At 39.1% G+C, this 24,946-nt stretch overlaps 3 protein-coding genes across 4 annotated transcripts; 1 reads left to right on the plus strand and 2 right to left on the minus strand.

Annotated features, from left to right (window-relative positions):
- Nucleotides 1-2,680: 2,680 nt before the first annotated feature.
- On the minus strand, nt 2,681-14,477 carry RB195_004170 (uncharacterized protein; the record flags this gene model as incomplete). The annotated part of the gene is made up of 15 exons (XM_064180060.1): nt 2,681-2,802; nt 2,864-2,949; nt 4,050-4,135; nt 4,203-4,320; nt 5,899-6,018; nt 8,247-8,334; nt 9,670-9,734; nt 9,787-9,859; nt 9,991-10,091; nt 11,042-11,115; nt 11,191-11,336; nt 11,418-11,514; nt 11,586-11,621; nt 14,229-14,396; nt 14,454-14,477. The coding sequence occupies 15 exons, from the start codon at nt 14,475-14,477 to the stop codon at nt 2,681-2,683; spliced, it is 1,404 nt and encodes a 467-aa protein (XP_064033176.1).
- A 6,049-nt stretch (nt 14,478-20,526) lies between these two features.
- On the minus strand, nt 20,527-21,713 carry RB195_004171 (uncharacterized protein; the record flags this gene model as incomplete). The annotated part of the gene is made up of 5 exons (XM_064180076.1): nt 20,527-20,580; nt 20,721-20,779; nt 21,216-21,255; nt 21,320-21,394; nt 21,642-21,713. The coding sequence occupies 5 exons, from the start codon at nt 21,711-21,713 to the stop codon at nt 20,527-20,529; spliced, it is 300 nt and encodes a 99-aa protein (XP_064033177.1).
- Nucleotides 21,714-21,834: 121 nt separating this feature from the next.
- RB195_004172 (uncharacterized protein) lies at nt 21,835-24,946 on the plus strand (the record flags this gene model as incomplete). Of its 2 annotated transcripts, none has more annotated exons than XM_064180097.1 (9): nt 21,835-21,903; nt 22,389-22,415; nt 22,470-22,554; nt 22,624-22,823; nt 22,908-22,976; nt 24,546-24,602; nt 24,719-24,748; nt 24,830-24,862; nt 24,920-24,946. In XM_064180097.1, the coding sequence occupies 9 exons, from the start codon at nt 21,835-21,837 to the stop codon at nt 24,944-24,946; spliced, it is 597 nt and encodes a 198-aa protein (XP_064033178.1). The 2 variants fall into 2 exon arrangements, with proteins under 2 accessions (XP_064033178.1, XP_064033179.1); XM_064180098.1 differs by having other exon boundaries at nt 21,877-21,903.

The following is a 24,946-nucleotide window of genomic DNA, read 5'->3' on the forward strand; positions in this document are numbered from 1 at the left end:
TTTTCCGATATTTCCACTTTTTTAAACTCAACAATAAAGGTCTTCCAATCAACTATATAGTCAGCAAAATAGCCAGTAGTTTTCGTTCATCGATATGACGGATTATTGATTTTTTGGCCTAGGACTCAGGCTGCTGTTGGAATCAAAGTGTAGACGATTATGGAGAGAAATTTATTAGATTGCAACCTAATATTTCTCTTTTGTTACAGTCTTTCTTTTTTGTCTTTTCATTTTTTTTTTGTTTTCGTTCTCAAATTTGCAGTTTACAAAGAAATTACGGTAACAACCATTGATCGTAGTGATCCATGCTTCAGGGTGGGCTGATTGCATAGTGCCTAACACAATAATGCCTAAAATGTCTCAAAAATAGTGTGGCTATACTAAAAACATGTGGCCACTCATTGTTTATGTTTACAAGAATGATTTTTGAAAAGTTCAAATTTGGGAGAAAAAAAACTCTCAAAAAACATTTATGTAATTTGACAAAGTTACTTATCAACAGAAATCTTCGCGCGTTTTCTTTGTTTCGAAAAACGAAATTCTACCTTTTTCAACCTAAAAAATTAACAAAGTCAAGAATTTGAACATATTTTCTATCACATTTAAAAATGCGGGAAGGGTATTCTCGCAAAAAAAGATGGAAAACCCTGGATTTAACACTTTATCCTTTGCAGTTCAGCCAGCCGTGGCCTCTAAGAAAATAAACTTCGCTGACAAATTTTAATAATTGAAAATAAGTCCTCAAAAAAATGCGGTTAAAAATTGGAGAACCAAGAACTAGGGAACAACAAGTTTTCAGATCACGTCACAAACTTAAAAGAAAAAACTCAAATAAAGGGGATGCCTGGAAAGTCAGCAGAAATCCGGAAAATCGCACAGGTGACGTTAAGGATGAATGAAATTATTGCGAAGATTTGCGCGACTTTTCATTTCGGTTGATTGACAGCGCGTCAGCATATGCTAATTATCTTAACGTTAAAGAAACGGGATTTGACCTACTTACGAAAACATTTGCTTTGCGCTCGTATGCCATTTCTTCCGTCTATATATTGCCCGTCTCGCAATCCAATTATCATATCTAATTTATGAAATAAGAAATAGCTAAAAACTAATCTTAGAAATAAACCTCTAAGAAGAAATTCTATCTTTTTCTACCTAAAAAATTAACAAAGTCAAAACTTTGAACATATTTTCTACTACATTTAAAAAAAAAAAATTTATTTACCGGTTATCGGCTTAGAAACAGCATACTGACTTCACTTTCATACGGTACGACCACTTTTATTATTCGTTTTATATTTTTATTTCATTATTATTATTTTGTTGCTTTTGTTTATTTTATTAATTACTTTTATTTATTTTATTATTGTTAGTATTATTTTATTGTTTTTTATGTTTATTTATTCGTGTTGCTTGAGTTTCCAATCAATTCCTTGAGTTTCTTTTTTTGTGTACGACGAAGACAAACTGCTAGCCAGTCACATTGTTCAAAAAATACACTGCCTCTGACCAGACTGATGTAATAAAGGAGTTAAACACTAGTAAAAATTCCCACCTTGAAAAATTAGCTGGCTAGTTTCAGTTAAAAAAAAAAAAACAGGAACAGAATTAGGATTTCATCAGTTAAGAACATTCGTTGAAAATACTCTAACCGAAAAACTATTTTGTTGAATAATCATGATACATTTCGATAAATAGAAATACCAGTTGTACGCAGTCTACACTTTTTGATCTGCAGCACTTTCGAGCACTTTTATAACCGAACACAGCCACTTTCCTGCATCTCAAAATAAACACAGAACGCGGTCTTCTGGACAAAAATAAATACCACCAGCTATATTTTCTCATTAGATTGCTCGTTTTCCGTATGAAATTAAGTACTGTCGCCTATATTTTATCATTAGACATTTATTCATTTGCTTTAAAAATGAGTGTTTCGACCTTCTCGCTAAAAAAAGATACAACCTTAACCTCGCCTGGCGTGGCGCGCTCCTGTAAAAAAAAGTGGGTCCCATGACGTAAACACACATCAAGACACTAGAAGGGGTCAAGGTCACGTCGGCAAAGATGTGAACCCTGGAATATGCCCTCAGGACATTTCGCTTTTTTCAGTCCTGAGTGTAAGAAAATAGATAAAGTTTAAGCTGTAAAAAAAAGCTGCCATAAAAAAAACTCGTTCAATTCGACAAATTCTCATTTAAAAATGCGGATACCCTAAAGTCATAACGACGATCGTAAAGGTTCAGAGGGGATGCTATGTCTAAGCTTAACCGCGTAGGATAACCTCGGAAGATTACGTGTTTCGAAAGTGGATTTACCAAAATTGTTTCATTTCGCAACTTCTCATTTAAAAAAAAAAACGTATCAAGCCAGAAGAGGTCGAAGAGATAAGAAGCTTGGTTGGCACTAGGGCGGTTCTAAACCATCGATCGATCGTCAACTCACAGCCGAACCTCTTGCCGATCGCGCTACACCTTGCCTTATTTGTATCAAATGGATTCAACCACAAATGTTCACATGATATTTACATCGTCCTCTCACTAAAATTCACTAAATTCATAAGAATGGCTCAGCCGCTATGGTAACGACACTCATTATTATAAGACCAAAAAATATTTATTAGAGAGAATTATGTTAGTCTTATGAAAAAAATTAACACTATCCACAATTTTTCCAGCGACTAGAAAGAATCTGCTAAGGAGACTGAACGGCTTAGACCAGCTCGCCGTGCTTTTCTGCTTTCATGCAAATGGACGCACCATTGAATTCCACATACAATAATTCCAAGTAGAAGGCAATTCACTGCAGATAGGAACGGGTTACACCGACGAGGTGCACAACACTGCGAAACTGTGTAACTGACATAGAATTGCTGGGAATGCTTTTATCCAATTCCGTAAAATATTATGACGTTGTGCACGATGAACTGTATGAGGATATGCCATACGTCTAAAATGGAAAAAAAAACTCATAGCTCATTCGAAATCTTCGAATTCCAATGAACATCAGTACAATAGGATGTCGTATTGATTTTCAATGAGCCGGAGGTTATTAATTTAGATTTACTAACAATTGAATTACTATTTTCATTGATAATTTATTTATTAATCATCTCGTTTCACCTTCAGATCGGGAGCAATTGCTTGTTGTAAACCTTATAATACATTGGGTAAGAAATCACGATAGTAGATATCGCTACAGAATGGAATCTAGATCGATTTTTTTATAAAGACAGTAAGATCCAGAAGAAATTTTCGATTTAATCAAAGGCTTGGTTGGATATTATTAAAAATATTTAGTCCCTGGTACAAATATCTCCTAGATATTGGAAAAATACGTATAAGCAAACTAAGGACACTGTGAGAAATTTTAACGCCTGGAATTTTCCACCTATATTTTTTAGTAGATTTTAACCTTTTTTCGCTGCAACGCTATTTCTGCACAGGAAACACAGAAAATAAACTCACCTAACTCCAGAAATGGAAGCGCTTTCTGGTGGAAAAAAATTAGATTAGTGAATAATAAATTTTTTTTGATCATTCGATTGAGGCCAACCATAATGGAGGCAAAAACCAAAGAATTTTGAAACAAAAAAAAAGATTAAGCGGGATTAAAGCGAAGAAATAACGGAAATACCACAAACAAAAACTCAAAAACGAATATTAGCTCCAGTTTTTTTTTGCTGCGTCCAAGTTTTGTGCTGGAATTTGTACATTTCCACCCATGAAAGGAAATATACAAGTACAGTAGTTTGATTCAGTGGTGCAAAAAAGAGTATATATGTATGTAATAAAATACAAAAAAAATAATGTACGAAAATATGCAAAAATAAAATAAAAAACAGTATGTACGTGGTTAAATTATCGTTCATTCTAATTTATATTCGAATATGTAGAAGAGAGAAAAAGAAAAGAGAAAATGAAATCATGACAGCGCAGATGTGACGCGGAACACATAATGGAAAAGTTTTATAGACGACCTAGACAGTTTACTGCCCTCAGATTAGAAAAAAAAAGGTTTAAAAATAACCTCAAAAACTTCATTATTACCTGTGGAAACGGAGTTGATTAAACCAACGACGTGTTGACATTTTAATAAGTTCCAATTCTGGTGGCGGTAACGTTGTACGTGTCCACTTAAGACCACGTATGTATGTTTAAGACGTACATACTCAAAAATCTCTTTTAAAAAAAAGTACTCACATTCACATACGCTTGTTGTCTGTACAGCATGAAATTTCCAATTAAAGGACATTCACGGTTATAGTATACGGTCACAAAGTCGTTCTGATAGTGATGACCTTGATATCTCGGTCTAGGCCTTAAAAATGAAAATTTTCATGAATTTATAAAAGTACGCATTTAGATTGAATAAAATGCTTGATTAATTAAAATTAATTTAGAAATTAATTTTATCCAAAAATTGACCGATCCAGAAATTCAACGATCACGATCTGTAGTGAAAATGAGTTGGGGCATCTCAAGTAAATTAATATGCCACTGACATTATCCTTTGCTTTTACCAAAAAAAAATCAGCATGAGAAATCCCCTTATCGCACCGGATCTCCCTACGAGACATCTAATGACGCCACTTCTGCGTGTACACACAGTGCATACGTAGATATGGCACGTTGCGAGGTGCCTCGTAGGAAAATTTGATCTCCAAGCCCCTTTTGATCGCTGATTAGGGGGGGGGGGGTTCGGGGAGGCTGTGCGTGATCGCGCTCATACTAAAGAAACAACGCTCCAAACCTTATCTATTCCTACACAGATTCCAAAATTCCTAACATTTCGTGGTGCCTTTAAGGAAAAAATCACTTTTCCAAATTTCTTCCCAGAACAAAAGAAAAGTACTGTGAATTGATCGAAAGTTTATTTTTCGTTTTTGTGGCTACCATTTGTTCCCAACGTCATCTGCCCATCACTCATTAGATTTTCCCATACCTCAGGTTGATTTTCACTTTACTCTTTTTTCTTTTCGGTTTTTTTCCTTTATGTCTTTTTTTTATTGTTTAGAATTTTCTGGTCTATTCGATACACTACTTTTACAGCACACATCTTACGAGCGATTCTGGTTGTTTCAACACCTCGATTAATTGAAAAAAGGAGATGGAGGCGAAAAAGCTTTGCTTGTGATATTTCTATTTGATAGTCAATTTAATGATCTAGAAAAAAAGCCAAGAATCAATGAAAATTTAAAAAAAATTAAGATGCGATTTTTTGGATCTACTGAACGATGTAAGACGTTTTGTCAAAGCTTTTTTTATTTTTGTGAACATTTCACTTTGGAAAAAAACGGCCACGAACAACTACTTCAACCTTTTATATAATTTACTTTAGCTTCAAGTCTTACCGTAAATATGCAAAATAAAAATTAATTTACTAATTTGCAAAAAAATCTTCTATAATACATATACACGGTCAATTAAGAAACCTGTAGAATCTGCGAACTAAAAACTTTAAATTGAAATGTTGGTGAGAGAGGCAACTATTAGAGGAAGAAGAGGAAATTAAAGAGGACTATGGATTTGTATTTGGTTTTTGTTATTAATTATTATTTTATTTTATTATTTTTGTTATTTCTTTCTATTTTTATTATTTAGTTTTTTTTTTAGTTCAGAATATTAGATAGAACTAGCCAAGGAGCAATGAGCTCCACTCAAATCCGGCCTCATCTTTCTTCATCAAAAAAAAGTTTAGGATGCTAAACATCCACCAAGCCGAAAAGATCAAAAGACCGCACCAGCCACGCGGATCCTATTGGATCTACGGATGTTAAATTATTGTGTTTTTCTGCTTGTATTTACAGCATTTACAGCTAGAGTAATTCTAATCGTGACAGACACATGTGGTGGTTGTGAAGAAGGAACTGTGCTAAGTACTTCTCAACTGTCATACCCTGCTCCAACAAACGAACTGGTCACCAATGAAGTGATTGGTATTCCAACAGACTTGTATTGACCATAGCTGGGCGTTCCGTCCTCATTGAATAACTGACGTACAAAAACGAATCCAGAACTGAAAAAAAGGTGCTCTTTTAACAATTCAACTCACTTTGACTCCTGCTAAAATAGAAATAAATAAATGATAAAGTATTCTTTAACATATGTTTCAACGTTGATCTGACTCAGTTGCTACTTGCCAACTATTCGAGATATTCTTTTGAGAAATTTTATGTTAGAAATAGATTTACGGAAAACGCTGCTTGCTATGCTCCAACTACATTACACTACAGCGCGAAAGAAAAAGTGGTGCGCAACAATAATAGTCGATTGTTAATTTTTTTTTTCCAGAAAAGTACATACAAGATAAAATAGTTCCGGTCGTTTTCTTATACGCGGACCACACGTCGCTAAAGATCTATATCTGTCTTTGAAGCAGGAAACACTTTTATGTGACCTTCTTTTTTTGCTTTTCCACTTTTGTTTCTTTTTCTGTTATTTTCTTCCAGGAACTGAGGAACGTGGCATTGCTGCAGTTGCTAAGAAATGTAGAATATACCGTGGTAACTATCGTTTCTCACTCCGGCAGCAACTATAAACAGGTTGGAGATTCCCTGCGCAAACTGCTTATCTGTCGCCAAGTCTTCCGTACTCGCCGGTTGCTCTCCATCGTGCTTCCATACTCGTCGCAGCCTGGCGACTATGACATTCGCGTTGCGAAAACGAAAATCACGTGAGAGCTCGAAACATAGAGCAGTGCAAAATTATGGGACCTTTGAACTTCTATCCTTTCATCTTTGTATATTCTTACAGTCTCGATTCAAAACTAAATTTGAGAACGGGTAGGAGACATCAATACCCTTATACCCTTTGGTAGGGCCGCGTATAGAAGTGTGACTGCTACCTGCACGTGGTGGCCACGGCACCACCAAGCGCCATCAGACACCTCAACAGTTTGTTACGGTTATGGTTCGAAAGCGAAGCGTACGAGCTACATGACCCGCACGGTTATAGGGCAAGCACCCATCCGTTACAAAAAGGCGCTGCTGTCCAGCACACTGCCAGAGCCCATAGCCCCTCAAATGCCCAAGGGAAACATGGAATCTTCTGCAACAAACATCCGTCTCGTAACGTTCGACTTCCGACAGTTTTCAAGCGAACTCCAACAAACCGCTCCCCATAACCCATAACCCCACTCGTTTCGTCACGCTGAACTGCCGAACACTATCGAGTGAACTCCAACAAGCCGCTCTATCCAGACTTCTGCGATATCTCTGTGTGCCTTTTGCTGCACTGCAGGAAACACGCATGAGAGATCGGCCCGTCATCACCATCGAAAATTACACCATATACTGCGGCGATGCTGACGAGAACAAAGTAACAGGCCGGACAATAGCTGTGAAGAATGACTACAACAATCTATTAGAGGAGTGAATCAACGTCGTCAGGGTGAGCCTTTCTACGACTGCTAGATCGCAGAGGACTCAAAGTCAAGATCGTAAGTGCCCACGCACCTACGGAAACCTCTGAGGACTACAACAACAGCGCCTTTTATGTTGAACTCAACGCATCGATGTCCAAGACGCCAAACAAGCGGGCGGTCATTGTCGGAGCCGACGCGAAGATCGAAGGTGAACAGCAATCCGATGCATTAGAAAAAAGGCATTATTCAGCTGAGCGCACGTCGAGTAACGGTAACCGCCTGGTCGACTTACGTGAACAGGTGAATCTCATCATCGCTTCTACATTTGGGAGGAATAGGCGACGCTATCAACTTTCGTGGCATGCGACAACCCCTACAGCGCTAGAAGAGCAGACTGGCTTTCGACCGCTGCGCAGCTGGATGCGGCGCGTGTACGAGAATGGAGCGTTGCAACTGAAATCGTCGTGATAACGGAGTCTTTCACGGTGTTTTCTTTTACTACGATTAGGCAGAGATGAGCGGAACCAAATCTGATCCCGCAATATACGCCCCCGTGTAGAGTTTGCCCATCGACAATCCAAACCACGTCAGATTCCTGGGATGATGCCTTCAAGAAACGTCACCTCGTCACTATCTTATCTCACTATCCTCACTATCTATCCTAGCCTAATTAATTATTCGCTAATTTTAATTTTTTTAGTTAATTATTCGAACAATTAAAAGAACATTTGTCTGCCATCTTCTTAGTGTCAAACGAGGATATACAGGTCAAATGGATTGAGTAAAATATAAACATTTCAATGAAGCTTAAAATAGTCTTAGATTACGTCAAAAGGATATTTGTAAATGAATTCAGACGTAAATTCTCAAAAAAAAAATACCCATTAGTATTTGCAAGTTTAAAATTATGAGCTGCAATAAAAGTTGATCCAAAAACTGGAGGATGAATAACAGGATCGACTTCTAGCACTGAAATATAGGAAATTTGTTAATTTTTTTTTGAAAAAAAAAATTTCATGGAATTTTTTATTGTAGAATAAATCAGAAAACCTGTGAACGTATTTCTAATTACTACTTTATGCGTTCTTTCCTTCTTTTTTATCGAATTGACCATTCCTACACACCGTAAACGGTACGAATCAACTCCACACCCTGCCTCTCCCCCTTACCGCTTCCTTGTCCTTCATCCTATTGTACGCACACGTCGAAAATTATGAAAATCGCTCTATAATCTTTTTTTTCATTTTGTCAGTTGCAGAAATATTTTTTTTAAGTTTACGACAAATTCTGTGCAATTCCTGTGAAGGGGATCGTGTAAGCATGATTCAGAACCTATCCCATGTTAGCCAGAGTAACTGAGAATTGTGAGTTCGTAATTTGGGAGCGCGATCTATAGATGAATGGGGGGAAACGTTTCTAGGGGTGGAATTTTTCATTCCTACTATTTAAATCCGGATTTGTAAACATCCTGCTGCAACCGTCTGCTAGAGTTCATCTAGGATTTAGTATCCAATTTTCTAACTTCTATACATCTCACAATTATATCGTCTAAAATTTTGATGTGTGCTGTGGTACCGTACAATTTGGAAAGAATATTTTTGAAAAGGTTTTAAGGATTTTTTCAAAGGGATCGGGTGTGGCGTAGTCGGTAAGAGGTTCCGCTGTCTGCACGATCGATCGGAGGTTCGGTTTCGCCTTAGCGCTCACCAAGCCTTTCATCCCTCTGGGGTCGATAGATTGGTACCAGACTTGTCCGGGAGGATAAAAGCACTGACTTGACACATCGGCTAGACCCGCAAGGCATTGTATAGGCCAGTTTAACGTTCACAAAACCTCAAACGATTCTGAATTGAAGTGAACGTGGTGGCGCATCCCGAGCGGATTGATTAGCGCCAGATACTTTATCCTTTACTTTTCAAAAGTAAAATTCGAAAACTGAGATATGACCTATACATTCCAAGTACGCAAGTTCATCTACCTATTTTCATTCTGAAACCTAGGGTTTGGGACATGGCGGTGGTCCTATCCGTCCATGGTCAAACGCGAACAGGAATCACCACGATAGCTCAAACGCTAGGTATGAGGGTCGGACCATGTCCCAATTATTGAAAGTCATTCAGATGACTATTCGGTGTTGAAGAACTCCAGAAAATGCGCTTGCGGTCATAGAAGTAAGTTTTTTTTTAGCTCATTCATGGTATGACTCCGCGTTTCTTCCAGTCGAAATCCTTTGAACGACGAATAATTCGTTACAAGTAAATGTTAAAAAAAAAAGTTGACAACTAAAAAAAATTGCGCACTAACCGGTGTTGGTGATAAAAGGAACAAGATTTTCGTTTTCATCAATTGAAATTTTCAATTCCAATATCCTAAATAAAGATGGACTATGGATGAGAAAAATCACATAACTAATACTACTACTTAGTTTTAGTTGAAGAATGTCCCATAATATATATGCGATAAAACAAAGGAGTTGCGTCTGCATAGGTGAAATCTGAAGTAATGTCTATAAAGATATAAAAATAAAAGTAATATTATAATAAAAAATATTAAAAATATTTTAAAATACTTCGCGTGATTACTGAAAGAAGATGGATTCGTTTTCGATCCAGATACGTCATCTACCTCGTGGGAACTCATTCGATAGAAATTGTTCATGACGGGCATAGGGGTTCATCTCCATCCATACGATTCCAGTCTGATGAGAGCCAAACAGAACTCTTTCTCTGGAAAATATTTGCAGCCTAAAGTTGGGAAACCTCACAGACATATGTACATGTTTTGTGCTTCTAAATAATTTTGGAAAATGCACTTCTCTGAGGCCATATAATCACGCTTTCAAGAAGAAAAGCAGGGAATAATTCGGAATCGCAGCTGGACATATGGAGTGACATGTCGCAGACCATAAACCACGAAATTGACGATAATGGAACGAGGGGAAGATAGGCTTAGGGGCGCATACTACTGGCATTAGTATGCCACATCCCTCTAATTCTCCTGGAAAACTGCGTGAGGAACTTGTACTGCCTTGTAGGAAACTCTACTATGTTTCCTACAAAGCACCTTATAACGCACTCCTTGTACACATTGGTGACAATCAATTAGGTTTGCTCAGGATTTCATTCAGGTAAACATTCAGGTAGTCTTTCGATGATTTGCCAAAGGAGCCGGCATGTGTACAGAGGTGGCGTTATAAGGTGTCTCGTAGGAGAATTCGTTCACGAAGGAAATTCGTTCACGCATGACTGACTTGGTGGTCAGATTTTCTTCACGAGGTCTTTCGGAGGGGAAAAAAAGAGGTGCTCAAGGGCAACATCAAACCAACAAAAACAAACAAAACACAAGCAGCAACCATAATCGAGGCAATTTTGGAACGAGGCAAGAACAAATGGAATCATCATCGGGGATTAACTAAAACAAACAGAAAATCAACAGAGATTTAGTGAAATATGTTTAGAACACGCAGTACACATAGCGAAAACGTTCCAATCGCATTCCAAAAATTAGAATCCATTGAAAAACGTCGCAGAGGCGCTGCTCCTAAGCCGAAACATCGTTCCCATGTGTTTTTTTTTTTTGCGAAGCCTCCAAATCGTATTCAAGAGGGCAAATGAATCATGATAAACGATCCTAGATCCGTGGCTGATCGATTTTCCAACAAAAATATAACGCCAACCTTGCAATACTTTGCACTAGAGCCCTTCGACCAAATCTTTTTACAGCCACTAGCAAAAGTTCCTTTGTTCCAGGCTGAAAAATAAACGAACGTCACCTCAGAAATGGAGGAGTGGAGGAGTTTTGTAAATTGAGAAGGTTAAGATTCACATTTGTTGTTCTTATAAGAAACGGTTTGAAATCTTTACAAGCTCCTTTGTAACTCAAACCAAGTTCATATTTGGCAAGATCTCTCTTTTCAAAGAGCTGATGTAGCCAACCGTAGTACACGAAACAATCTGTTGTTATTCCTAACACTGTAAAACGAAGTATAAATTAAGTATCCACAGTCGTTTGCACATCCTAATGCATTTCTAATCGTCTCTTCGATAACTCACATCTAATAGGCGGTTCATTAATGTGAACATCTCGGGTAAAAAAATCTGGTGAAGCTACAACCATTTTTTTGTTTGTCAAACATTCGCGAAGATGACTCTGAATGTCAAATAAATCAAAACGGATCATTTTTTTAAAGATTCATTTTAAGCAAATTTTTTTTTTCATACCGTAGACAGCTCTGATTTTGTACGTTTGAAGACCATCTGCAAAGAAAAAAAAAGAGGTCTAGTCAACGCTAACAACTGTATACAGCCAAATAAGATCGGTCGTCGTTCGTTCTTGATTCTAATGTTTTGAAAAAAAAAATCTCTTGAAAACACTCTGCAGTTTATATGGTCAATGATTTTTTTTATGCTTGTGCGCAGATCTCTTTACAGAAAAAAAAACAACAACAGCCGAAAGCCCGACTAGGCTTCTTCATGTAACGAAATACACGCTAAACAGAGATATGCGTCGAGTACCGCAACAAAGCCACTTTTCAAAAAAAAAAAAAAAAGAGAAAAGGAACTTGGAGGAAAATAGTGTTAGTTATGAAAAAGTACGAGTCTGACAGATATTGAACGACTACGGTAGCACTTCTACGTGGTACAGTGTTCACATAAAACGGACGACCCGTAACGCTGTTTCTTGCCACCTCTCTACTGCAACGCGCCACCTTTGCGCCCCGCCCCCGTCTGCTATTCGTCAAAAACTTATTCGGACGAAGCGCAGGCGGGGAGCGGGGTGCAATGGTTGCGCGTTGCAACAGAAGCCGTCATAAGAAACACCGTTCCGCGGTCTCCCGCACTGATACAGGGAGTGATGAACGGAGTCACCCTCTTCCCCACAATCTACGACCCCGTATTGGCATTACCCACCTGAAACCCGTACCACCCCAGATTCATGGGGTGATGCCTCCAATTGCTTATCGGACCAGATACGTTGAGCCTAGATCTACCAATGTACACCTTGGCTATTATCGGCTTTTTGACTTTTGCAATTTCAGAAGACGTTATTGAGAAGATTTGTTATTATTTCTGGTTTTGCTTCTTTTTTTTTGTGTACGTTTGGTTTTTTGTATTTTTGTATTTCACTCGCACAAATGTTTTCATAGATGACTTCTTTTCAATTCATACTTCGTACAGGAGCTTCCGCGAAGAGAAAAAAACTTCCTCACTCCCTCCGTCCCCTCTCCATCTCCGCCCTCCAATCAACAACTAGGTTCAAGCAAAGAATCGTTGCTTTCTTCATCGTCATTTCAAAACAAAGTTGTCGTGCGGGTCCCAACAGTCTAAAACACTGAACTCGAAAATTTTGCTTCCTTATTTTGACACTGTTTTGGTCTAGTAGCGTTGCTTCTACTTCCGATACAAAGTGAAATCGGGAAAACAGGCTTTATTTTCCATTTCTTGACTTTGTACAGATATCTACAATGGTTTTTTCCTAATTACTTCATCACTCACATCTCATTCCTCTGCAAGAGCTGTTTGCATTCGTTTTCAATCATTTAGGCAGCGTGGTGGTATTCAAAGAGCAGTGCTATTTGGAGGCATCATCCCACGAATCTGAGGTGGTACGGATTTCAAGTGGAGTATTCGTGTATGGGATCGTAGATTATGGAGAGATAGGTGATCCCGTCCATTTCTTGCCAATTGGCGTAAAAATGGCCCAGAACATGCGACACGTCCACAAGGCTGGCGCGCTCCAATCGAACTTGTTGTAAAAAATAGGGCGCCGGAACGCTCGAAGCCGTATCTTCCGGGCCGTTTTTTTACGGCAATTAGGAAGAAATGGACGGAATCTCCCCCCCCCCCATCTCCTTAATCTACGATCCTGTATACGAATACACCACCTAAAATCTGTACCACCTCAGATTCGTGGGGTAATGCCTCTAAAATTCATAATATTTCAATGAATGTCTTCCGAAGATTTTTTTCTTGGAGACATTGAGGCAGTGTATCACGATTTTGACGCGATGCGGAACCCTCAGCAGAAGCTTAGAGTATGGATAGTACATATATTGTGGAATACAGAGTGGTTCTGCTCATCTTTCCCTAAACGTCGTAAAAAAAAAGTACGTGGGAACCGCTTTAGTTCCAACGAGGTACGTAAGAACACGTCCCCTTGCACACGCACCAGCACCCTCAGTAGCCTGCGCATTGGCTTCACCTGGGTAGGCTGGTGAGAAGACATCATTGATCTAACACCGCTCGCACGTGGGTGCGGCGCGTGCACAAGGGAGCACGTTGCAACTGGAATCGTCGTAAGAAAAAACGTTGTCTTCCTCGCCGCTTTCTTCTACGACGACTCGGGAAACACGAGCGGAACCATGCTGAATTCAGCATAATATTACACAAACTGCGCTTTCGCTACGGGTTCCACACCACGTCAAAGTCGTGCTCCGCTGCCTTTAAGCTCCGTCTTTCTCTTTCTTCACTTCTGTACCATCAGTTTAAGAAGGCTGATGAATTGTTTCGCTCAGCTAGCTTTAGCTTTTCCTAGCATCATCTTTTCGCTCTTTGCTTATGATTAATTAATTAATTCCCTACCTTCCTAGCCTAAATCATTAATTTCTTTTGGTATTTAGGTCCTAACTAATTTAGGCCACCCCCTAATCAGCCCCCTTTCTATTCTGATTAATTATTTTTTTCTACTTGAAAGTAAAGAAGATCTTTTTCAATGATATACGTAAAAGAAAAAAGCAAACAAAATTTATCCGTATCGTCATCTGTAATCCAATAGTTGAAATTCACGTGGATAAGGAGTTACAGTAGGACTAATGTGAGGTAAATAGTTGATTCCACTTTCTATTTGAATGATGAGAATCTTACCTGTTCTTCATCACTATCCTCAACCGTCATCGTATCATTACCATCCCCCTGCTGATCGACAATATAATCGTCACTACCATCTGAATCCGGGTTGTCGGGGTTGACATAATCATCTACGACAATTTCGCCGCCGTTCACTCGGCTGATATAAAAAATTGCGAGGAAGACCTATAACGTCGATCCGCTACAAGCCATCAAGACATGAACAACCGAGCAACCACCAACAAAGGAGGAGAAGAGGAGATGCATTCGGAGGAAGATGACCACAGAATGAAACGTACCCGTCCTAACCGTTGTGATAGCACCTGTGCTTTTGTAAACACACATATTTACACACATTTTAACCGTACAATAAGCAGTGATACGGATTTCTAACTGAGACACAATTCCAAAGGATTCTATGGGAATTAAAGCCTGAACAAATCCCTGAGTATTCCAGTAGCAAGCAAATCCCATTGGAACTAGATAAGTAATTAATTAATTAATAATTTAATTGAATAATTAACGATTTCATGTGACTAAAACCAATTTCCAAATAATAATACCGTTTCGTCCTATTTCAAATATCTTTAAAACGAAATATGGGACCCTCCTCGACTTATTCACAGTCAAACCTAGTCAATACGCAATTTTAAAAACTGCTAATTCCCATTAAACACCAGCCCGGCTTACGATCGCTGTTTAGTTTTCTTTTATATTTTGGCTATTTGTTTATTTTTGAAAAAAAAAAACCAGCGAATCACGGTTTCTTCGCTTCTTGTGAAGAATTATGTGCGTTGGTTACTGTATATCTTGTGTTTGGCGATATCGTTACTAGATATTAGGTATACATTGATTGAGTACGGATCGATCAGGAAAAATTGGGCAGCACTACTTCAACAGATTCCAGTTATTGATCGATTTTTCCCGGTCGATGCGTCCACAATAAATGCGTACATCGGAAATGAAGACGTTATCGGTCATAATAATCTCCACAACCAATCATAAAGGCATCACCCCATGAATCTGGGGTGGTGCGGGTTTCTGAGGTCGGTTATGCCTATACGGGTCGTAGATTATGTGGAGGAGAGTGATTCCGTCCATTTCTTCCCAATTGTCGTAAAAAACGGCTGGGAAGATGCGGCACGTGCACGAGGCTGACGCGCTCCAATCGAACTCGTTGTAGGAAGTCCCGGAACGCTCGAAGCCGCATATTCCAGGCCGTTTTTTACGGCAAATAGAAAAAAATGGACGGAATTACCCTCTTCCCCATAATCTACGACATCGTTTAGGCATAAACCAACTGAAACCCGCACCACACCAGATTGGTGGGGTGATGCCTTTAACAGAACACGGCGACAGCCTAATTTTTCAATTTCTGCCATTTCAAACAAACTGCATTTGATGTGTGGATGAAGAGAATTCTTATCGATCTATATTTATTCAAGTGCATCAGTGTGGAAACTATTGAAATGCTGTTCATCGGATTCAAAAAAGAAACATCATTTGCCGGTTTTCTTGGGACTCTTTTGCTTGCAATAATCAGTCTGAAAATAATGCATTACTTAATAACTAGGAAATTTTCGAATTTGCAATTGTCGTTATACCACCACCGCTGCACTGTATTGAGCTTTGCCTCAAAATTTATCTCGCCGGTCAAGCACATATACATATCGTATTAAGTACATACTTACACTTGTAAAAAGAAAGCATATTAATAAATTAGCAGGATAGCAGCTTGGTACCAAATTAGAAAAAGATCCGGAATTACGGTAAAAGAAAGCGAGCGATGTGTTACTACTATGTACTAGTTTTGATGATTCAGTTATGACTTACTCGAAGCGTTGGAGCGAATGTGCGAGTAAATTTCGTCTTGTTCATCGTGTTTTTTGTTCTTGAGCGATTTTGGTGAGCCCTGTTGTTTTTGTTTTCTCATTGCATAGTGAGCAGAGGAGGAGGATGTGTGCTATGTTAGCTTCATCCCCAAGACTATGCAATAACTCTCAATATCCCCAATACACAAACCTATGGATTCCACAACCCATAAGTGAAGTAACTGTATGTACTGAATTTTGGATCGGTGTATGTACTGTTGGAGGTCAGTAGAGATTAGGAACCATTGAAATATCTTACTATTTCTTTTCCATAAACGTAATAGGCTGCTCCAGAAGCAACAGCAACGATAGTAACGACTGCCGCAAATCCCTTACGCATCGCTGGAAATGGAACACACTTCTACGAACTTCGGACGATCCAAAATGACTACATTGTTTACCGATAAAGAAGTATAAGCGGTAAGCTGACTACTGTTATCCGAACGAGGATGATATAATTAGCGAGCTGTCATCTCGCGCTATGGAAAATTTTTTATCAGACGATCACTGGACCGTATTTTCATGCGGGACACCCTCACTGTTAGTAAAAAAAAGGGCCCGAGAGAGAAATACTTTCGAAATGAGGAGTGAATTTCGAAATAATAGTAAAATTGTCAGTTTTTGCTCCAAAAAATAATGCTAGAACAACATATGTAGGAACACAGCACTTCATAACAATGAGTTCATGAGCGGAACATCTTGAATCATCGAAAAATGAATCACGAACATCTCTTAGAATTTCCTATATTCGACTGTCATTGAATCTTGGCATGTTGAATAAGTAGCTTAGCTTAGCCGTTGATAAATATCAATACCAATCTTGGCCACAGTTGGCATCACGAACAGTTCAAACGTTCTCGTGTCTAGGAACTCTCACATACTTTTGTCTATGCTTTCTAATAGTGTGTCTACAAGATTTTTAGATAAAACCTCTATTCGCCTGACGTTTCGGCTTTTTCGCCGTTTTCAGACCCCTAAAGGGAGGTTGACTGAAGCAATCCTACGTTTATTTCGACAACTGTCACATTATCCTGAGTCAGTGTTTCAATAATCGTTCATGGTAGTGAAAACGGGAACCATATACATTGAAAATAGTCTTGCGTAGAGTTCCATCGGATGTGCGGCGCCTGATTGCACGCGCTTGTCACTGCTCAGTGTACCAGCGAATGAATATTGCTCTGTGTGGATCACCAGCGACGATATAGATGGTTTCATCTACACACACAATATCAGGCAGTTATAGATCACAGAGCGGTACAAGTGGCAGGAACTCATTCGTTATCGACAAGCGATCATTCCTATTATTCATTGAAGGATTTCTTTTAAGAATCCAGAATACCTTGAGCGATTACCGAAACGCAGTCTCAGGGAAGTGTGGCACTTGACGGAATAAACGTAGCATTGCTCCAATCAATCTCTAATCTATTAAAGCATCTCTGAAGACGGCAAAAAAGCCGAAACGTCGAATAAAAGTTTCGTCTAAAAGAACTCGTTGACACACTACTGGAAAACATTGAATCACGTACGGAAAATCATGAAAAATCTTTGTAGTATTGTTTCTCTAACCTTTTAACCGTTCCCTGGAGTAGGCACACTACGTTGAGGGTCGGCCGCTTTTTTTTTGATTGAGGCTCCTGTTCGAAGATTAGTAAAGCTAGTGCATCGCGTAACGGACATAGCTGGCGAAGCAGAGAAGAAATATACAGTTCGGGGTGTAGATTACCAGTATTATCCGCTTATTTTCCCTTAATCGTTCTGAAAAACACCTTGTTCCTATGAGATACGTTAGAATGCGTCCCTTGTACACGTTCTGGTACCTTCAGCAATCTATTCATTGATTTTACATTAATAGTCTGGCAAAGAGACGTTGTTGATCTTCGACCGCACGCTCGTGAACGCTGCACGTGCACAAAGGTGTGGCGTACGCCGTTTCCCACGCTGTTTTTCAGAGCGATTAGAGGGAATTGGGAGGAGTCACGTTCATGATCGTGGTCTACATCCCGAACTACACATCTCCCCACAGATTTTCCAACTACTTCAGTTCCCTTATACGCTGTCTTTAACACAAAGCGAGACTGTGTCAGGCGCGAAAGCATTGATACCGTGGGTCCATTAATAGTGGATCTACTGCGAAATTCACGCTAAAGCCCAACTACCGACTAACCACCCCTAAGAAAACAATCAAACGCGAATATGTGCTGCTCTAATGTCAACGGCTCCATGATGGCAACTGAAACTGGAATGTTATGAGCCACGGAATGATTGTAACATGCTGAACACCACTTTTTAGTCTGATAGCCGACATTAGCCATTCCAAAAATACAAAACACTTCTTTCCCGGACTTCATCTTGCACATCAGTTGTCCGCGTAGTAAATCACAGCAAATTGCAATGATCGGTAATTTTAGCAATCAAGAAGAAAAAGTAGCTACACTGGCCTAATACAACTACACTTATAGGTTCTTCATGATCAAAAACAAAAAGAAAACAGGTCACATATGTGCAAAATTCCATTTCTTTTTTCTCATTCTCCTTTCTTGTAAACTAAGTTAGTTGTATATTGAGCTTATTCAGTCATTTCCATAAGATTGTAGTTGAAGATTCTATTAGAACGTAGTTGATGTTGGTTTTTTTTTCGCTGGTACAGTCAAGTAATAAATTCGATTAGGGGACGGTAAAAGTAGAAACGAGCGCTTTACAATGGTTAGAAGTTTCTACTAGGATGCGAAACCGTGATCGACTCGTACCTAATTTTTTTTGGTGCTTTCGTCGTGTTCCGAAGCTCAAAAAGAGATTTTCAAGGAAAAAAAAGAGAAAAGAGTTTATTTTGTGGTTGTTTTAAATTTATTTTCCCAAAATCAGGAAAAAACCCCCATATGCGACTATAAATCGTGGGCCAAAATATTTCATATAGGTGTGCAGAAGACGAAAATGTACACACTACAGTTTGAACAAAAAGATCACCTGCATGAAACACGGTTCGAATTCAAGCCAAGGAACTATAATGCTAGATTGGTGATGGATACATTAAAGTCAAAAAGTAAAGACACTGGCTTATCAATCCACTTGGGATGCGCCAACGCATCTCACTGGAATTCACTGGAATCGTTGAGGTTTTGGAACCCGTGTTGTACAATGTACCTATACAATGACTTGCAGTGGCCGCCGGCCGATGATCAAGTCAGCGTTTTTATCCTCCCCGACAAGTCCGGTACTAATTTATCGATCTCGAAGGGATGGAAGGCTTAGTTTGCACTAAGGCAGTTCCAAACCCTCGACCGCGTGGCTACAAGGGACCTCTAACCGATTGCGCCACACCCGCACTATGGATACATTTATTAAAGCAGATAAATTACAATTCTCACATTTACATACGTTGGTCCTTGAACCGATATTAACAAACTTAAGACCAATTTTTTATTTCCCTGGAAATGAATTGGAAAAAACGAAAAAAAAAGAACCCGAATGGGACATACTTAAACGATAGTGTTGTTTGGATTAAGAAAAGCTGTGCTCAGGGAAAGCATCACTTCTAGGTGTTGAAAATCTTATGGTGGAAATGCCGTGCTAAACAGGCACGTATGTAGGAAGCATAGAGAACTCAAATCGTGGCCCAAAGGCTACGATTAGATTTCCCGCATTTCAACGCATTGCGTGTGTTTTTGTAATGAATCAATCGGTGGGATTTTTGCGAGAAAGGTAGGTTTAATTGTGAGTTTCGGCCTATGTACGTCAAAACAAGTGAAGAGCGTTTCCTGAGAGAAAATATCGTTTCAAGGATTCACTGCCTATATGCTCGGCTCCCCGTCGCCCAAATTATCACACCGATCAGCTGGTGCAGTTCTTTTTATTAAATTATTTTATTTTATTTTGTCCCCATATCAGTACGGAGACTTGAATCGACACTGAAACGGTTCTAGCAGCGTCACGGCAAACAATAAAAAAGGCGAATGCAGTATTTTCTATCTATTTATTCTTTTTTAATTTTTGCTGCGCACGAGCTCTTCGAGATTCCCGTCTTTGCACCAAGGCTATGTGAAATCAAGCCATGTTCGCCTGTTGCATGAGATTTCATGCCCAAATCGCAGAAAATAAAAACACATTAAGACGAATTTAACAACGTAAAAATTGGTCTTGCGAATTAAACGCACCTGGCTTAACTCAAAATACCACAGCAAGAGCCTCACAGTAATCTCTGATTAGTTAAAATTCGCACCGTTTCTACCGTAGCCGCGCTACCACGACTTCCTACAGTTTAAATTTTGACGAGATTATAGCAAATGGTATTTTTTACGGTATTTTTTCAAACAGGAAGTGAACTATCACATTCCAAACAGTTGTTTCGATTAAAATTTATTCGTCCTAGAATTTTGCCCTTCGAGTAAATAAGATATGTGTAATATAGCACTTCAACGATTAAATGTGATTCACAGTCCACTAAAATTTCAAGCTGTCAGCTGCGTCTTATCAGCGCGTTCCGCTGATTGATTCTTTGCAACCTGAAATTTTGAAGATTTCATTTTTCAACCAAGAAAAAATTGGATTTTTTTTTTGAGAAAAAAGTTCAAAATCTGTCAATTTCATAGAGATTTTCAGAAGCCTAATTCGAAGGGTTTCTCCTTAACTTATCACTCGCTACCTTTGCTTCTGCGCACCCCTTTTTGTCAGCATCTGCTTTAGCGACATCCTTGCCTGGTTCTGTAACAAGCAGATTTTCAAATATGGTTCAACGATTACGACGCTATTTTTTTTTTTGAAGTTCTTCTGATAGAGAGTAACAGTAGGACCGTATATGTGCAAAATTACTCGCAAAATTTTTCAGTCAAACTTTTATGAGTGATTAAAGGACCTATTTGATGATAACCGTGAGTACTTCGAGAGGTTTTTAGAAAGTTGACCGGTGGTTGATTGCCTTCCTCCAGAGGATAGAATGAATGCTACTCGCATCCAGATAAGATTGTAAGATTTCGCAGGATTAGACACTTAGAAAGTTTACAAGCACTGATCTTCTTTCTAGTACAAATCTAGATCTTCAGTTCAGGATGATACAAATCCAGGAGGATTTTTGCAAAAGTCCGCCCATCAAGGTCAGGGCACATCTCATTTCCAAAACAAATAACTCAGTTATGCTCACCTTGGATATATTGCATAGCACTTTCCTTGTTTGATTTTGTCTATAAAATATAGAACCAACTATTGAAATTTCTAGAATTACTTAGTAAAAAAAAAGATGTTCACCTCACGTATTGATGGACCAACTTTTCTAGTTCTAATAGTCTGAACTTTTTTCCTCTTGCAAAGCAATGCATACGGCTGAAATATCCAAAAGTAAATTTTAGAGAAATATATCTTAGCGGATGATGCCTTGTTCTAGATGATGATGCATTTGAGAAGTTACGTTGCAAATGTTCTCTCACTTTTCAGGCTCTGACGAACGCGACAACGCCGAAACGTTAGCCGTAATGAAGATTGTCAAAATCAAATCAAATCCTGGCTATTGTTTGACATTGTCAATCGAATACTCAAAAAAATATTTTAGGAAATAAGATTCGGATCATACCAATATCATTATAGCAGCAATGGTAAGCACTAGAACCACGTGTGCAACGGATATTAATCGCCACCACATCATGCGGTGATTCTAACAAACAGTAACCATACCATACCGATTTTTACAATATTTTGAACATAAGGATACTTGCTGCGGCAAACAATCGGTATAGTTTCATTCTGTTAAGTAGTAGTTCGGTGTCATGTGCTTGCTACTCGTTTACAGTTGTATTGTATTCTACTCGATGTCTTCATTGATTCTGCTTGTGCAGGTACGTCACTCATTACTGTCCTCCAAAATCTTGGTCATTGCTTTAAAAAAACAGAACAAAATTTAAAAAAGTGAACTTCACCTCCGGATGAGGTGCTAACGTTCATCATAGGTCCGTGACATTGCGGTAAAAAGCCGCATAATAGGGATAGAGTCCATACTTTTTCAGCTGCGACACAGCGTAGATTTTAGGCAATGACCAGTACAGTGCTGTTGCCTTAGGCGATCATTCACGATCATTTCCCATTCTTTTGCACGCTCAAATTTGTACATGTTTCTATCGAACCAAGGAATTGTGGTAACCGTTATCGACAACTTTTCTATCCAATCCCCATCTTCCATGTTCATACTTTCGTCGGTATTACTATATCATCGATATCGTACTACCGACGAAAGTATGACCAACCTGTAGCGCAGCACTCAAGCAAACGCAAACTGATGCATATATGTAGAGTATATACGTTGACCAAAAATTGCTTGTTTCAGCTGTCTTCATTATGCGGAAAAAAGAAGGTAATTATAAAATTCTTCCTAGATTTATTTACTTGCCCATTGATTTTACTACAGCCAGTAGGCCAACAGAATCAACAGGAACAAGAAAAACAACAGAAACAAGAGAAGCAGCAGAGTCAATCAAAAGAAACGACAAGTTGTAAGAACATTAACTAATGAATGGAACACTACGTTTATGAGACGGAAAATCTCAATCCGTGGTTTTCAGATTCTCGTGAAAAAGAACAAAGCGCTTCTAAAGTAGCAAAAATGTCTACTTCCATCCAGCTGAAACAAGAGCAACCGACCCAAGACGAGAGTTCAGGAAAAGTGAAGTCTAAATCCGAAAATCCGCCTAAAGAAACACAATTGAATCTCAAGGAGCTACAGACTACACAACGGTGTGATGTGGTCGAAAATGAACATGTGGTAAACAATGTATCTCACAAACATTTTTGGAAATTGCCGGATTAGAAGGAAAAAAACCAAGCATTTACAAAGACCTAAATTTAGGGGGGATACCTAACAGCAGGACCAGACGACCGAGCATTCACTCTGCTTATGCCAGTAGTGCCAGTCCAGGTTGGTTTCCCCAGCCTTCTTCATCAACACAAACTGAACCAGCTTCACAAACGAGGTGCCCGTAGCCACCTTACCTAGTCAGAAACTAACTCGGGATTTTAGATGCCAGTAGCTTATTGGTGAGGAAATTTCGCGAATTTGTGGGCTCAAATTCAAAGATTCAGCTCAGTTCTTGCTCCCGGCGTTTTTGTAGGAATCAGATCATTAAGAGGCGGCTAAGGGGGCACCTGAAAATTCTATATGCTTTAAGTTCAAAAATTTTGGGTTTTTCACACTGATTTAGGGGATACTGCTAACTAAACGTTTTGTACCACACAATCAAAAAGACACTAGTTCATGGAACTGCAGCAATGTTTTCCAGTATTGGCTCAATCACACCCAATTTCCTCTAATCATCCAAAAAAGGCGTGAGAAGCAGTCATGTTGCACGGTAATGCGAATCTCTGCATACGAAACATCAAATAACGCGCCGTGTCTGCCAGTGAGCCAAGAATCGATATGCTGCTGATCTCTCCTGCTCACTGGTATGCTCGCCGCATCTGCGCTCGCAGACACAGCACGTCATTAGGCGTCTCGTAGAGAAGTTCAATGAGAAAATCCCGTTTCCACGCCGTTTTTCTGGATCATTGGAAGGAAGTAAGCGTCATTGCTCCTCAATTCGAGAACTACATCTTTAGCCGTATCTTTTCGAGGAGAGATTTTAACAGCCCCAATTTGGTGGCATGCTGCTTCTATGGAATGAACGTCCCTCATCACTGGAAAGTTAAGAAGCGAAAGAAGTTCATTCTTTCAAACAGGCTACCGTTAGTGCAGGTCCGAATTAACCTGGTTTAGCTTGAGGTTTTGGATAATTGGTATTCCGCATTTCTGCTGCAATAGTCACAAACTACCTCACAAGTATTATTTACTACAGAAAAATAACCCAACAACAAAAATCCCCTCTAATGCTACACATAGAAGGGGGCGGGAGACATTCGAAACTTTACAAACACATTTACCTTTTAACCTGTACAGCACTCTAAGGATGAGAAACAAAGGTTATAAACCATTAATATTAGAAAACACTATAATATCCTTACAAATGGGGCGGGTGTAGCGCAGTCGGCAAGGGGTTCCGCTGTCTGCACAATCGATCAGAGGTTCGAATCCGCCCCTAGTGATCACCTAGCCTTTCATCCCTCCTGGGTCTGCTTTAATAAATGTATTCAGAAGGCTGGTGTGGCGCAATCGGTTAGAACTCCGTTGTAGTCACGCGGTCGAGGGTTCGAATCCGCCCTAGCGCTCACCAAGCCTTTCATCCTTCCTCCTATAAATTGGTACCAGATTCGCCTGGGAGGATAAAAACACTGACCAGACACAACGGCCAGCCCCCACAAGTCATGGTATGGGCCAGTTACACGTTCGTAAACCTCAAACGATTCTGAATTGAAGTGAATGTGGTGGTGCACCCCAAGGGGATTCATTAACACCAGACACTTTATCCTTTACTCTTTATCCTTACAAACCGTGCAATATTAATCCACCATAACTCTTGTAGAACAATTAATAATTTTTGTTCCTTTTTTTTAGAACGAAGAATCCGGCTCGAAGAGTTCTTTCCATGTGTTGGATCCTCTCAAAGATCAGGTGTTAACTTAGATTTGTAAACTGATACTTATATATTTGCCATATTCGTAAGCGTCACTAAATTGGAAAAATACGCGCTTCTTTTATTATTTGCTAATTTTGAGAAAACTTTTCAGAGTCAGTGGACACAGCTGGAGTTCGTTGAGGTAAAGACAAAAAAAATTCCCTCTTTAATTCTTTGATGGGTTTTTAGTAGGCCATAGCCATTTCTATTAATCAATGTTTAGGTACAACCGAGGAAGGAACGAGATAATGGAAAGGTATTAATTCGATATCATGGTACTGTGTTTATAAAAGAACGGAAAAAAATTATTTAGGAGTTGAAAGCTGAGGCCCAAGCATGA

The sequence above is a fragment of the Necator americanus genome, chromosome I (genome assembly GCF_031761385.1).
Source record: "Necator americanus strain Aroian chromosome I, whole genome shotgun sequence".
Lineage (NCBI taxonomy): Eukaryota > Metazoa > Nematoda > Chromadorea > Rhabditida > Ancylostomatidae > Necator > Necator americanus.